At 48.5% G+C, this 13,366-nt stretch overlaps 1 protein-coding gene across 1 annotated transcript in view; it reads left to right on the top strand.

The window, feature by feature from the left end:
* Nucleotides 1-6,658: 6,658 nt before the first annotated feature.
* The window catches only part of LOC145339378 (adhesion G protein-coupled receptor E3-like), a 54,884-nt gene continuing 48,176 nt past the window's right edge, over nt 6,659-13,366 (top strand). Inside the window, exons 1-2 of the mRNA XM_080183822.1 lie at nt 6,659-6,746; nt 7,914-8,051. Coding sequence (XP_080039948.1) covers nt 6,659-6,746; nt 7,914-8,051 — 226 coding nt within the window. The remainder of the gene's footprint in view (nt 6,747-7,913; nt 8,052-13,366) is intronic.

Here is a 13,366-nt window from a genome sequence, read left to right as displayed (position 1 = left end):
AGCCAAGCCGTAAGGTGTTTGCCAAGATTGCTGACACACTGACCGGAATGTAATGGGCTCTAATACCAGGGCAATTCTCTTGCTCCTGTCCCACCTTTAACCCTGCCACCAGGGTTGGCACTAAAGACACTTGTTGGAGTGGACATATCGACACTGGAATGGCTACGAGTTAAGTTGTTTGGATTCGCTCTAAACCCACAGGAAACTATTTAATTTCCTCTTCCTACTGATTAAATCGATGTAAATGCAAATAGATGCAGAGTGAGTTTGAAGAACCCAGTTTGGCGCACTGAGAGTCAGCGATTCCAGAGGACTGGGTGCTCCGTCCAGGACGACCTTCCTGATCATCATGAGAGTCACCTGCTATCTGCCACTTCTGGGTAAAATGTATCTCTTGAATTTTCTTTTCCCCACCATTTCCTGCTTGCCACCCACCAACCCCCCCAACTCCCCTCCCCGCCTCCCATCCTCGCTTACTACCACGCTCCCTCCCCCCCCCCACCATCCCCCCTCCTCCGGTCTGCCCAAACTCTTCTCCAATCCCCCCCCAGGACAGGAGGCTAAGCCTGCTGCTAATCACCGCCGACCCCTAGCCCTCGAGGGTGTTGAGGAGTGGGCGTTCCCCCCCCCCACCCCACCCCCCTCACCCTTCGACATGCGTTCTTTCCCAGGACCAGGTTCTATCGTATCGTGATGGTTATAGTTGCCAAGCTCATAGTCCATCTGCCCACTTTCTCTGCGGCCTGGGTACACTCTGGATGTTTATAAATTTAGTTTTGAGTGTCACAAGTTGGCCTACGTTAACACCACAATGAAGTTACTGCGAAAATCCCCCCAGTCGCCACACTCCTGTTGGGGTTACACCGAGGGAGAATTTAGCACGGCCAATGCACCCTAACCAGCACAGTCTTCCGGACTGTGGGAGGAAACCGCAGCACCCGGTGGAAACCCACGCAGACACGGGGAGAATGTGCAGACTCCGCGCAGGCAGTGACCCCCGAGCCGGGAATCGAACCCGGGACCCTGGCGCTGCGAGGCAGCAATGCTAACCACTGTGCCACTGTGCCGCCCACCAGCAAGGGCACTGGCTGGGTTAGACATTGTGGAGAGGAAGCCTGTGTAACCTCAGTTACAGCCCCCGACCTATCCCCCCCCCACCCCTCCCCCACCACCACACACACACACACACACACACACACACACACACACTCACACACACACTCACACACACACACACACACACACACACACTCACACACACACTCACACACACACACACACACACACACACCCCGACAAAAAATATTCAAATCCCCATGATCGGAGAGGGTGCGTGCAGCCTGTGACCAGCCTGAGCAGAACATCGCCTTGTTCACCCTCAATTAGAACAGATACAGAAATCATTGAATCACAGCGTGTTAGCCTCACAGTGAAGACCGCAGAGGGGGGCAGAGTTAGGATGGATGGAAACCCAGAGAAGTTTAGGCTTTTTCACTGAAAACGCAAAGAGCGAGAGTGACAGTGTGTGAGAGCGATCACGGGTGTGTGTATGTGGGTGGGTGTGCATGAGTTTTTGTGTGTGTGTGTGTGTCTGTATGTGTGTGAGTGTTTGTGTGTGAGTGTGTGTGTATGTGAGAGAGTGTGTGTGTGTGTGTGTGTGTGTGTATGCATGTTTGTGACTGTGTGTGTTTGTGAGAATATGTGTGTGTGAGTCACTGTGACTGTATGACAGTGTGTGCATGTTTGTGTGTGAGTGTGTGCATGTGTTTGTGTGCGTGTGTGTGTTTCTGAGTGTGTGTGAATGTGTGTGTGAGTGATGTGTGTAAGTGTGTGTGTGAGTGTTTTTGTGAGTGTGTGTTACTGTGTGTGTGTGTGTGATTGTATGTGTGTGAGTGTGTGTGTCTGTGTTTGTATTGGTGTGTGTCAGTGTGTGTGAGTGTAAGTGTGTGAGTGTGATTGTGTGTTGTGTGCATGTGTGAGTGTGAGAATGTGGGAATGCCTGTGTGTATGAATGTGAGTGTGAGTGCATGCGTGTGTGTGTGTGTGTGTGTGTGTGAGTGTGTGTGTGAGAGTGTGTGTGTGTGTGTGAGTGTGTGTGTGTGTGTGAGTGCGTGCGTGTGTGTGTGTGTGTGTGTGTGTGAGTGTGTGTGTGTGTATGAATGTGAGTGTGAGTGTGTGCATGTGTGTGTGTGTGTGTGTGTGTGTGTGAGTGTGTGTGTGAGTGTGTGTGTGTGAGTGTGTGTGTGAGTGTGTGTGTGAGTGCGTGCGTGTGTGTGTGTGAGTGTGTGTGTGAGTGTGAGTGAGTTCATTCAAACAGACTTACTTATAATTCCTCACACACACTCACACCCACTCACATTCTGACTCTCGCTCAGTCACACACTCACATTCACACAGTCATCTTTACACTTACTCACACACACTCTGTCTCAGACACACACGCACACAGGCACACACTCCCTCACACACTCATTCACATACTGACACACACACACACACTCTACCTCACCTCCACCCCTTTGTTTTCATTCTATTTTATTTAATTTTTTTATTTCTTTATTGTCTCTCTTCAGTTTTCTTCTCCCTCCCACGCTTTCCCTTTACTTTATCCCCTTCTCATTACCCTTTCTCCCCTTTGCTTCCACTTTTTCCCAAATTTTCCCTCTCTCTCACCATCTCCCCACTCCCCACATCTCCATCTGTCACAGTTTACCCTCTGGTTACAGCTTCTTCTCCGTTTGGCCATTCTCTCTCTCTCTGGGCTGCCATTAGCAGCCTTTCCCCTGATTTCTGTGGCTATGACTTATCTTTCATTCCCTCCCCCTGCAGTATCAATATCTCCCACTATCTCTGCCTTTTAGCTTTGACAAAGGGTCATCTGGACTCGAGACGTCACCTCTTTTCTCTCTTTACAGACGCTGCCAGACCCGCTGAGATTTTCCAGCGTTTTTTCTTTTGGTTTCAGATTCCAGCATCTGCGGTAATTTGCTTTTATTAAGGACTCGAAGGGAATTGTCAAGTACATTTTCCACCCCGAGAATGATAGGAATCTGGAATTTAGATCCAAAAGGAAGAAATTCCCATTTAAAGGCATTTTCGGGATTCCGAAACCTACAAGAGCTACAGAGTCAGATTAGACTGGATTAGTCTTTCTGGGGTGTCCTTGTTCATGAATCACAGAAAGTCAGCATGCAGGTGCAGCATGCAATAAAAAAGGCAAATGGGATATTGGCATTTGTTGCAAAAGGATTGCAGTATAAAAGTAGAGAAGTGTTGTTGTGATTGTATAGGGTGTTGGTGAGACTACATCTGGAGTACTGTGTCCAGTTTTGACCTTATCCGAGGAAGGATTTGATTTATTAGTCTCACATGTATTAGTATACAGCGAGAAGTATTGTTTCTTGCGCACAGACAAAGCATACCATTCATAGAGAAGGAAAGGACAGAGTGCAGATTGTAGTGTTACAGTCATAGCCAGGGTGTAGAGAAAGATCAACTTAATGCGAGGTAGGTCCATTCAAAAGCCTGATGGCAGCAGGGAAGAAGCTGTTCTTGAATCAGTTGGTACGTGACCTCAGGCTTCTGTATCTTTTTCCCAACGGAAGAAGGTGGAAGAGAGAATGTCCGGGGTGTGTGGGGTCCTTAATTATGCTGGCTGCTTTGCCGAGGCAGCAGGAAGTGTAGACAGAGTCAATGGATGGGAGGCTGGTTTGTGTGATGGATTGGGCTACATTCACGACCTTTTGTAGTACCTTGCAGTCTTGGGCAGAGCAGGAGCCCATACCAAGCTGTGATACAACCAGAAAGAATGCTTTCTATGGTGCATCTGTAAAAGTTGGTGAGAGTTGTAGCTGACATTCCAAATTTCCTTAGTCTTATGAGAAAATAGAGGCATTGGTGGGGCTTTCTTAACTACAGTGTCGGCATGGGGGGACCAGGACAGGCTGTTGGTGATCTGGACACCTAAAAACTTGAAGCTCTCAACCATTTCTACTTCATCCCCATTGATGTAGACAGGGGCATGTTCTCCTTTACGTTTCGATGACAATCTCCTTTGTTTTGCTGACATTGAGGGAGAGATTATTGTCGTCGCATCAGTTCACCAGGTTCTCTATCGCATTCTTGTACTCATCATTGTTTGAGCTCTGACTCACTACGATGGTGTCATCAACAAACTTGTAAAGGATGTGGTGGTGTTGGAGGCAGTTCAGAGAGGGTTCACCAGATTGATTCTGAGAATAAAGATGTTGACACATGAGGAGAGATTAAATTGTTTGGAATTCACTGGAGTTTAGAAGGAGATCTGATCGAGGTATATAAAATACTAAAAGGGATTGATAGAGTAAGTGTAGACCGAATGTTTCCCCTTGTGGGACAACCTGGAACAAGAGGTCACAGGTGTAGGGTTGAGAGGCGGTAGATTTGAAACTGTGATGAGGGGTAACTACTTCTCACAGAGGGGGGTGAATTTGTGGAATTCGCTTCCCCATCGCGCGGTGGATTCGGAATCATTGAATGGTTTCAAGAAGGAGATGGATATATTTCTGATAAATAAGGCGATACGGGGAAACAGGTGGATTGGAGACCAGAGAGAGATCAGCCATGATCTGATCGAATAGCAGAGCAGGCTCAAAGGGCTGAATGGCCTATTTCTGCTCCTGATATCTATGTTTGTATATTCCTAATGGCAATCTAGGCCAGTGACTAGGCTCTGTGAGTGGACTTCCTTCATCTCAGTGATTGAAGTGGGGCTTATTCACTAACCGTGACCCCGTGAATAAGATTAAATACATTTAATACACACCAAAATCTCATAACGAGTCGTAGGAAATGCTTAATTATTCATGTATCACAAACTTCAAATGGTGAAAAGAAAATAATTTTTTTTTAATTATTCCTTTATCAGAGTTACAGAGCCAATGCTCAGAGTGGACTGGCCAAACCCTTAATAGAAACATAGAATCCCTACAGTGCAGAAGGAGGCCATTCAGCCCATTTAGCCCAAACCAATAACAATCCCATCCAGGCCCCATCCCCATATATTTGCATTGCTAATCCCCCTGACACTAAGGGACAATTTAGCACGGCCGATCCACCTACCCTACACATCTTTGGACACTAAGGGACAATTTAGCATGGCCAATCCACCTAACCTAGACATCTTTGGAGCACTCATGGAATCCTGCACCCACAGGAGAGACAAGCAAAATCAAAGCTGACAAGAGCAGGCATTGCGCCTAATCCAGGGTTTAATCTTAGCCAAAGGGCGAGAATATTTACGCTCTAATTAGACGCAGAGCTTATATAAGACACAGCTCTTATTATCAATGTTGTGAGCAGTCAGCACACAAACGCTTCATAGAATCCCCACAGTGCAGAAGGAGGCCATTCGGTCATCGATTCTGCACTGACCATAATTCCACCCAGGCCCTATTCCTGTAACCCCAGACATCTACTGTAGCTCATCCCCCTGACACTAAGGGGCAATTTAGCTTGGCCAATCCACCTGACCCGCACATCTTTCAGACTGTGGGAGGAAACCAGAACACCCGGAGGAAACCCACACAGACACGGGGAGAACATGCAGTCTCCACACAGACAGTGACCCGAGCCGGGAATCGAACCCGGCTCCCTGGCGCTGTGAGGCGGCAGTGCTAACCCACCGTGCTACCGTGCCACCCCTTGCTTTGTGCACCAATCACACCAGTGGGAGAAAAAATCTACACAAGACGGGCATCAGCGAAATGTGGCAACTCTGCATCTGGGCAGCGGTCAACAAAAGATCTCGAGGGGCTACACCCAGATGGGCCACAAGAAGCCCACCCCCCCCACCCCCTCCGCCACCCCGGCTGCTGTTGCCCCCCCCCCCTCCCCACCCCCCCCCCCCCCCCCCCCCCCCCAACCTCCCGCCAGCCCCCGCCCCAGGTCACTATTCAGATAAATGGCACCAGAATTGGCCAGAGCCACACATACCCTGGAGCTGGTACCAGGTTAATTCAACAAAGCCTTATCTATCAGGGTTTCAGTTCAATCCCCAATCCTAGTCCCTGACCTGTACAGAGGGGAATGAGTGAAGACAGGAGGAGAGGAAAATGGCATCCAAGGGTCCTAACTGTTTAATCTTGTTGCTCTTAGCCCTCTACTGTATTTGGAGCCCGGTCTCAGTTGGAAATTTCAAGTGTGGTCCAGGTTTAATCTACCACCCAATATACATATGCATTGGTAAGTTTAAGGTGAAGAAACTGTTGCGTGTTTGGGCCCCAGTCTTTGTGCTTCCCCTGCAGGGGGTCTGAACCCTGCCAAGCTGAGATCTGTACCCTCGCCTACCTGCGTGGGTGCTGCGGCGCCCGCTGGGTGAGCAACGGGCCCTCATGCCCCCTCACCGCCCTGTGCCCATCCATCCATAACCCTCAGCAATGGTGGCCTGGCTACAATGGCCAAACGCAAAGGGAAATGGCGGATAAACGTGGGGTCTTTTGGGGCAACTGATGGTTTACAGGGAGGCCTAGTGTCGTGGGCTTCAATAAGATGTAGACAGAATGGGTGGATAAGTGGCAGATGGAATTTAACTCTGAAAAGTGATACACTTTGGAAGGAACAATTTGACAAGGATGTGATGGGACACTAGGAAGTTCTGTGGAACAAGGTGACCTTGGGCATGTTTGTCCACAGATCTCGGACCGCGGAAGGGCATGTTCGTGGGGTGGTGATAAAGGCACATGGGACACTTGCCTTTCCCAATCAGAGTATAGATTACAAAAGCAGGGAGGCCGTGATGGAGTTGTGTAGAACTTTGTTGGGGCCACAGCTGGAGTCACTGTGCGCGGTTCTGGTCACCGCGTTATAGAACGTGATGGACCTGGAGGGGGGCGCGGGGGGAGATTCACCAGGACGCTGCCTGGGGTGGAACATTTAAGAGAGGTTGGGTAGGCTTGGGTTGTTTTCGTTGGAGCGGAGAAGACTGAGGAGCGAGCTGATCGAAGTGTACCAGATTACGAGGGGCGTGGATAAGGGAGTTTCCCCTGAGTTGAAGGGTTCAGTCACGAGGGGACGTAGTGAGGGGTGGGAGGTTTAGGGGGGATGTGAGGAAAATCTTTTTTTAACCCAGAGGGTGGTGACAGTCTGGAATGTGCTGCCAGGGAGGGTGGTGGAGGTGGGTTGCCTCACCTTTGAAAAAGTACCTGGGTGAGAACTTGGCACATCATAACATTCAGGCTCTGTGCCAAGCGCTGGCAAGAGGGGTTAGCTGGGAGTTCAGATACTTCTAATGTGTGGCTGCAGACTCGATGGGCCAGAGGACCTCTTCTGCGCTGTATGATTGCATGATTCCATGGTGAACTTCCTCCTGGAGCACTTTATACAGATTAGATCTTTTTATTTAATACTTGCATTTGAAGGGAGTGGGGGGAAGGCGCAAAGTGTTGACTCCTGGGATTGAGGGGTTGTCTTTTGAGGAAAGTTGGAGGTTTGGGACTATATTCATTGGAATTGGGAAGAATGAGCGCTGATCTTATTGCAGAGTGTTTGACGCTGGGGGGACGATTCGCTTGTGATTGGGGGGGGGGGGGGGGGGTGGCTGGGGGCGGGGGGGAGGTTGGTATCTAGAACTAATGCGTACAGTCTGAAAGGAAGCGTTTTCCCTTCTAGACGGAGCTGAGGAAGGTAGTTGATGTTTGGATCTCTCTCCCCCAGGGAGCAGGGGAGGTCATTGAATGTATTCGAGGCTCAGTTAGGGTGTCAAAGGTTATGGAGAAGTGGGGGGGGGGGGCAGGAAGGGGCAAGGGGGGACAATTAGATCAACCATTACCTGACTGAATGACGGAGCAAGTTTGAGGGGCCGAGAGGCACACTTTTATATCTTGATGGAGCAAAGCAGTGATTCCGGTTGTAAAGGATTTTCGATGTTTGCGCAGATGAAGACGAGTGTCAAAATTCGCCATGTGAGTCACCCAAAGTATGTCACAACACCTACAAGTCCTACGACTGTGTCTGTGCAGCAGGATTTCTCACTGTTCGTGACCCGCCCTCCAGCAAGGACACAGCTTGTTTGGGTAAGGAGTTTCATCACTAAATCAATTTCATAAAGCGTCAAACTCCCACGAGAGGGTTGCCAAACATCCAGGACGGTTCAGGAGGCTACAGCAATGAAAGATTCAAGCGGAGGTTTACTCAAACAAACGTCATATGATTACGCCTCCGACAATAGGCCCAATCGGAGTTGGCAACCCGTGTTGTTATGGTCATACTGATTGGAGTTTCTGCTTTTCACATATCCCGACATTCCTCCCTCGGTGTAGTGAGTCTAACATTCCTCCCTCGGTGTAGTGAGTCTAACATTCCTCCCTCGGTGTAGTGGGTCTAACATTCCTCCCTCGGTGTAGTGAGTCTAACATTCCTCCCTCGGTGGAGTGGGTCTAACATTCCTCCCTCGGTGTAGTGAGTCTAACATTCCTCCCTCGGTGGAGTGGGTCTAACATTCCTCCCTCGGTGTAGTGAGTCTAACATTCCTCCCTCGGTGTAGTGGGTCTAACATTCCTCCCTCGGTGGAGTGAGTCTAACATTCCTCCCTCGGCGGAGTGGGTCTAACATTCCTCCCTCGGTGGAGTGAGTCTAACATTCCTCCCTCAGTGGAGTGGGTCTAACATTCCTCCCTCGGTGTAGTGAGTCTAACATTCCTCCCTCGGTGGAGTGAGTCTAACATTCCTCCCTCGGTGCAGTGAGTCTAACATTCCTCCCTCGGTGTAGTGAGTCTAACATTCCTCCCTCGGTGGAGTGGGTCTAACATTCCTCCCTCGGTGGAGTGAGTCTAACATTCCTCCCTCGGTGTAGTGAGTCTAACATTCCTCCCTCGGTGGAGTGGGTCTAACATTCCTCCCTCGGTGGAGTGGGTCTAACATTCCTCCCTCGGTGTAGTGAGTCTAACATTCCTCCCTCGGTGTAGTGAGTCTAACATTCCTCCCTCGGTGTAGTGAGTCTAACATTCCTCCCTCGGTGGAGTGGGAGTTATAGTGTAGGCTATTTGGCCCATCGAATTTGTACCCACCACAGTCCCACCCAAGTCCTATTCCCGTAACCCTACATATTTACCCTGCAAATCCTCCCCTGATATTAGGGGCAATTTAGCACAGGCAATCCACCTAACCTGCACATCTTTCAGACTGTGGGAGGAAACCCACACAGACACGGAGAGAACATGCAAATCCCACACAGACAGTGACCCGAGCCGGGAATCGAACCCGGGTCCCTGGCACTGTGAGGCAGCAGTGCTGATCACTGCGCCACCCTGCAGCTGCCTGTGGTTAATGAATGTTTTTCTGTGCTTTGCCAGAAGTGCCTGTGCTGCTGGGTCATCTCAGTGGGTTTAACACATAACTTCCCCACACTGAAAACTCTTTCTGAATACTCACCTGTGGCAATTCTGCTGGGGCTGTTATCAGTTTTGGGATCTATCAAATGCAGCGGTTTGCCTCGGCGTAAGGTCCGAGCCCGGGATGTGTTGTGCCTTTGGGTGAAGACACACTCGCACTGCTGGGCTGGTGACAAATTACATTCCCCGATGTGAAAGGCCTGTCTCAGTGCCTCTTCCCTTAGAAACCACCAAGGACAATCTTCCTGTGAGCGGCAGGGTGGGTTAGCACTGCTGCCTCACAGCGCCAGGGACCCGGGTTCGATTCCCGGCTCGAGTCACTGTCTGTGTGGAGTTTGCACATTTTCCCCGTGTCTGGCATGGGTTTCTTCCAGGTGCTCTGGTTTCCTCCCACTGAAAGATGTGCAGGTTAGGTGGATTGGCCATGGGAAGTTGTTCCTTAGTATCCAAAGATGTGCGGGTTAGGTAGATTGGCCATGGTAAATTGCCCCTTAGTGTCCAAAGATCTGCAGGTTAGGTGTATTGGCCGTGCGAAATTGCCCCTTAGTGTCCAAAGATCTGCAGGTTAGGTGGATTGGCCATGCTAAATTGCCCCTTAGTGTCCAAAGATCTGCAGGTTAGGTGGATTGGCCATGCTAAATTGCCCCTTAGTGTCCAAAGATCTGCAGGTTAGGTGGATTGGCCATGCTAAATTGCCCCTTAGTGTCCAAAGATCTGCAGGTTAGGTGGATTGGCCATGCTAAATTGCCCCTTAGTGTCCAAAGATGTGCAGGTTAGGTGGATTGGCCATGCTAAATTGCCCCTTAGTGTCCCAGGTAGGGAGGTTAGTGGAGTAAATATGTTGTGGGGTTATGGGAATGGGGCCTGGGTTCTGTCAGTGAGTCAGTGCTGACTCGATTGGTCAAATGGCCTCCTTCTGCACTGATAGGATATTATGGAAAGGATCAGTTCTGGGAGCAGGGAGATATTCGAGATTCAATGTCGGTAATCTCACGCCTTTCCTTTCCAATTAATTCAAGGATATGGGCGTCGCTGGCTGGAGTTAGAATGCATTTCCTGCCTTATGAACGAGGATGAATTGTTGAAAGAAAATGCAAACAAAGTGACAAAGATTAATGGGAACCTAGAGGATTGGGAAATCTTTAAAGGTCAACAGAAAACTATAAATAAAAGCTATAAAGAAAGGTAAAATGGATTATGAGAGGAAACTAGCTCAGGCTATAAAAAACAGGTAGCAAAAGTTTCAACAAAAATATAAAATGAGAAAGAATGGCTAAGTTAAACGTTGGTCCTTTAGAGGATGAGGAGGGGATTTCATAATGGATAATGAGGATTGAACAGGTATGTTGTGTCAGTCTTCACAGTGCAAGACACAAATAACGTGGCAAAAACTGATGACAGAAGGCAAGTGAGGACCTAAAAACTCTCATTATCACTAAAGAGGTAGTGTTGGGCAAGTTAATGGGGGCTAAAGGTAGACAAGCCTCCTGGCCCTGATGGAATACATCCCAGGGCACTGAAAGAGATGGCAGGAGAAATAGCAAATGCACTAGTGGTAATTTACCAAAATTCGCTGGACTCTGGGGTGGTTCCCACAGGTTGGAAAACAGCAAATGTGAAGCCACTGTTTAAAAAAGGAGGTAGACTAAAGGCGGGTAACTATAGGCCGGTTAGCTTAATGTCTGTTGTGGGAAAAACACTTAAATCTATCATCAAGGAAGAAATAGCAAGACATCTGGATAGAAATTGTCCTATTGGGAGGACGCAGCCTGGGTTCATGAAAGGCAGGTTATGTTTAACTAGTTTAGCTGAATTCTTTGAGGATATTATGACTGTGGTGGACAATGGGGGGAACCTGTGGATCTGGCTTTCCAGATGGCATTCGACAAGGTGCCACACAAAAGGTTGCTGTGTTAGCTAAAGGTGCACAGCTTTACAGGTAATGTATTAGCATGGATAGAGGATTGGTTAACTAACAGAAAGCAAAGAGTGGGGGTAAATGGGTGTTTTTCTGGTTGGCGATCAGTGGTGAGCCTCAGGGATCAGTGTTGGGACCGCAATTGTTTACGATTTACAGAGATGATTTGGAGTTGGGGACCAAGTGTAGTGTGTTCAAGTTCATTGATGACACTAGGATGGATGGCAGAGCAAAGTGTACAGAGGATGCTGAAAGTCTGTAAAGGGATATAGATAGTCTGAGTGGGCGAGGGTCTGGCAGATGGAGTACAATGTTGGTAAATGTGAGGCAGGAATTTAGGCAGGAATAATGGCAAAATGGATTCTTAATTAAATGGTAAAAAATTGCAGCATGCTGCTGTGCAGAGGGACCCAGGTGTCCTTGTGCTAGAATCTCAAGGAGTTGGTTTGCAGGTGCAGCAGGTCATTAAGAAAACAAACAGGATTTTGTCCTTCATTGCGTGAGGGATGAAGTTTAAAAACAGCAAGGTTATGTTGCAGCTGTAAAAGGTGCTGGTGAGGTCACACCTGGAGTACTGTGTACAGTTTTGGTCTCCTTACTTGAGAAAGGATATACTGGCACTGGAGAGGGTGCAGAGGTGATTCACTAAGTTTGATTCTGGAGTTGAAAGGGTTGGTTTGTGAGATGAGACTGAGTAGACTGGAGCTATACACACCAGAATTCAGAGGAACAGTCTTATAGAAACATATAAGGTTATGAAGGGAAGAGATAAGATAGAAGCAGGGAAGTTGTTTCCACTGGCGGGTGAAACTAGAACTAGGGGGCATGGCCTCAGAATAATGGGGAACAAGTTTAGGACTGAGTTGAGGAGGAACTTCTTCACACAAAGGTTTGTGAATCTGTGGGATTCCCTGCCCAGTGAAGCAGTTGAGGCTACCTCATTGAATGTTTTTAAGGCAATGAAAGATGGATTTTCGAACAGTAAAAGGAATTAAGAGTTATGGTGAATAACAATTTAAAGCCCAGGGGAACGATGCCGTGGAAATGACGGTGACAATGATGAAAAGAGGGAAAGTGGCCAAAATGTTAATAATTTGACGAATCCCCACAGACACCGTGTTGTGAGGTTATACACAAAATAAAATGATGGCAGAGGTTTGCAGACTCTGGAAGGGTGCAGGGTAATGAAGGTTACCAACCATACTGGACCTGCTTACCAATAATCGATATCAATTGTACTTAAGACCATAAGATATTGGAGCAGAATTAGGCCACTCAACCCATCGAGTGCTCTGCCATTCAATCATGGAAGATATTTTTCTCATTCCCATTCTCCCGTCTTTTCCCCAGAACCCCTGATCCCCTTGTTAATCAAGAACCTACCTATCTCTGTCTTAAAGATACTCAATGATTTGGCTTCCACAGCCTTCTGCAGCAAAGAGTTCCACAGATTCACCATCTGGAGGTTGGAACAGTCCTTTTCCTGTGCTGTGATTTTCTTTGTTCTTCGTTCTCTGACTGAAGAAATTCCTCCTCATCTCGGTTTTAAAGGATCGTCCCTTCAGCCTGAGGTTGTGCCCTCTGGTTCTAGTTTTTCCTACTAGTGGAAACGTCCTCTCCGCATCCACTCTACATCTATCATAGAATCACGACAGTGCAGAAGGAGGCCATTCAGTCTATCGAATCGACACCGACTACAATCCCACCCAGACCCTATCCCTGTAACCCCACGTATTTACCCTAGCTAGTTCCCCTGACACTAAGGGTCAATTTAGCACAGGCAATCCACCTAACCTGCACATCTTTCAGACTGTGGGAGGAAACCCACACAGACACGGAGAGAACATGCAAATCCCACACAGACAGTGACCCGAGCCGGGAATCGAACCCGGGTCCCTGGCGCTGTGAGGCAGCAGTGCTGATCACTGCGCCACCCTGCAGCTGCCTGTGGTTAATGAATGTTTTTCTGTGCTTTGCCAGAAGTGCCTGTGCTGCTGGGTCATCTCAGTGGGTTTAACACATAACTTCCCCACACTGAAAACTCTTTCTAAATACTCACCTGTGGCAATTCTGCTGGGGCT

This window comes from Carcharhinus amblyrhynchos, unplaced genomic scaffold (assembly GCF_965287045.1).
Source record: "Carcharhinus amblyrhynchos unplaced genomic scaffold, sCarAmb.v2.hapA scaffold_434, whole genome shotgun sequence".
In the NCBI taxonomy this organism is placed as follows: Eukaryota; Metazoa; Chordata; class Chondrichthyes; order Carcharhiniformes; family Carcharhinidae; genus Carcharhinus; species Carcharhinus amblyrhynchos.
This window is presented reverse-complemented; position numbering and strand designations above follow the sequence as displayed.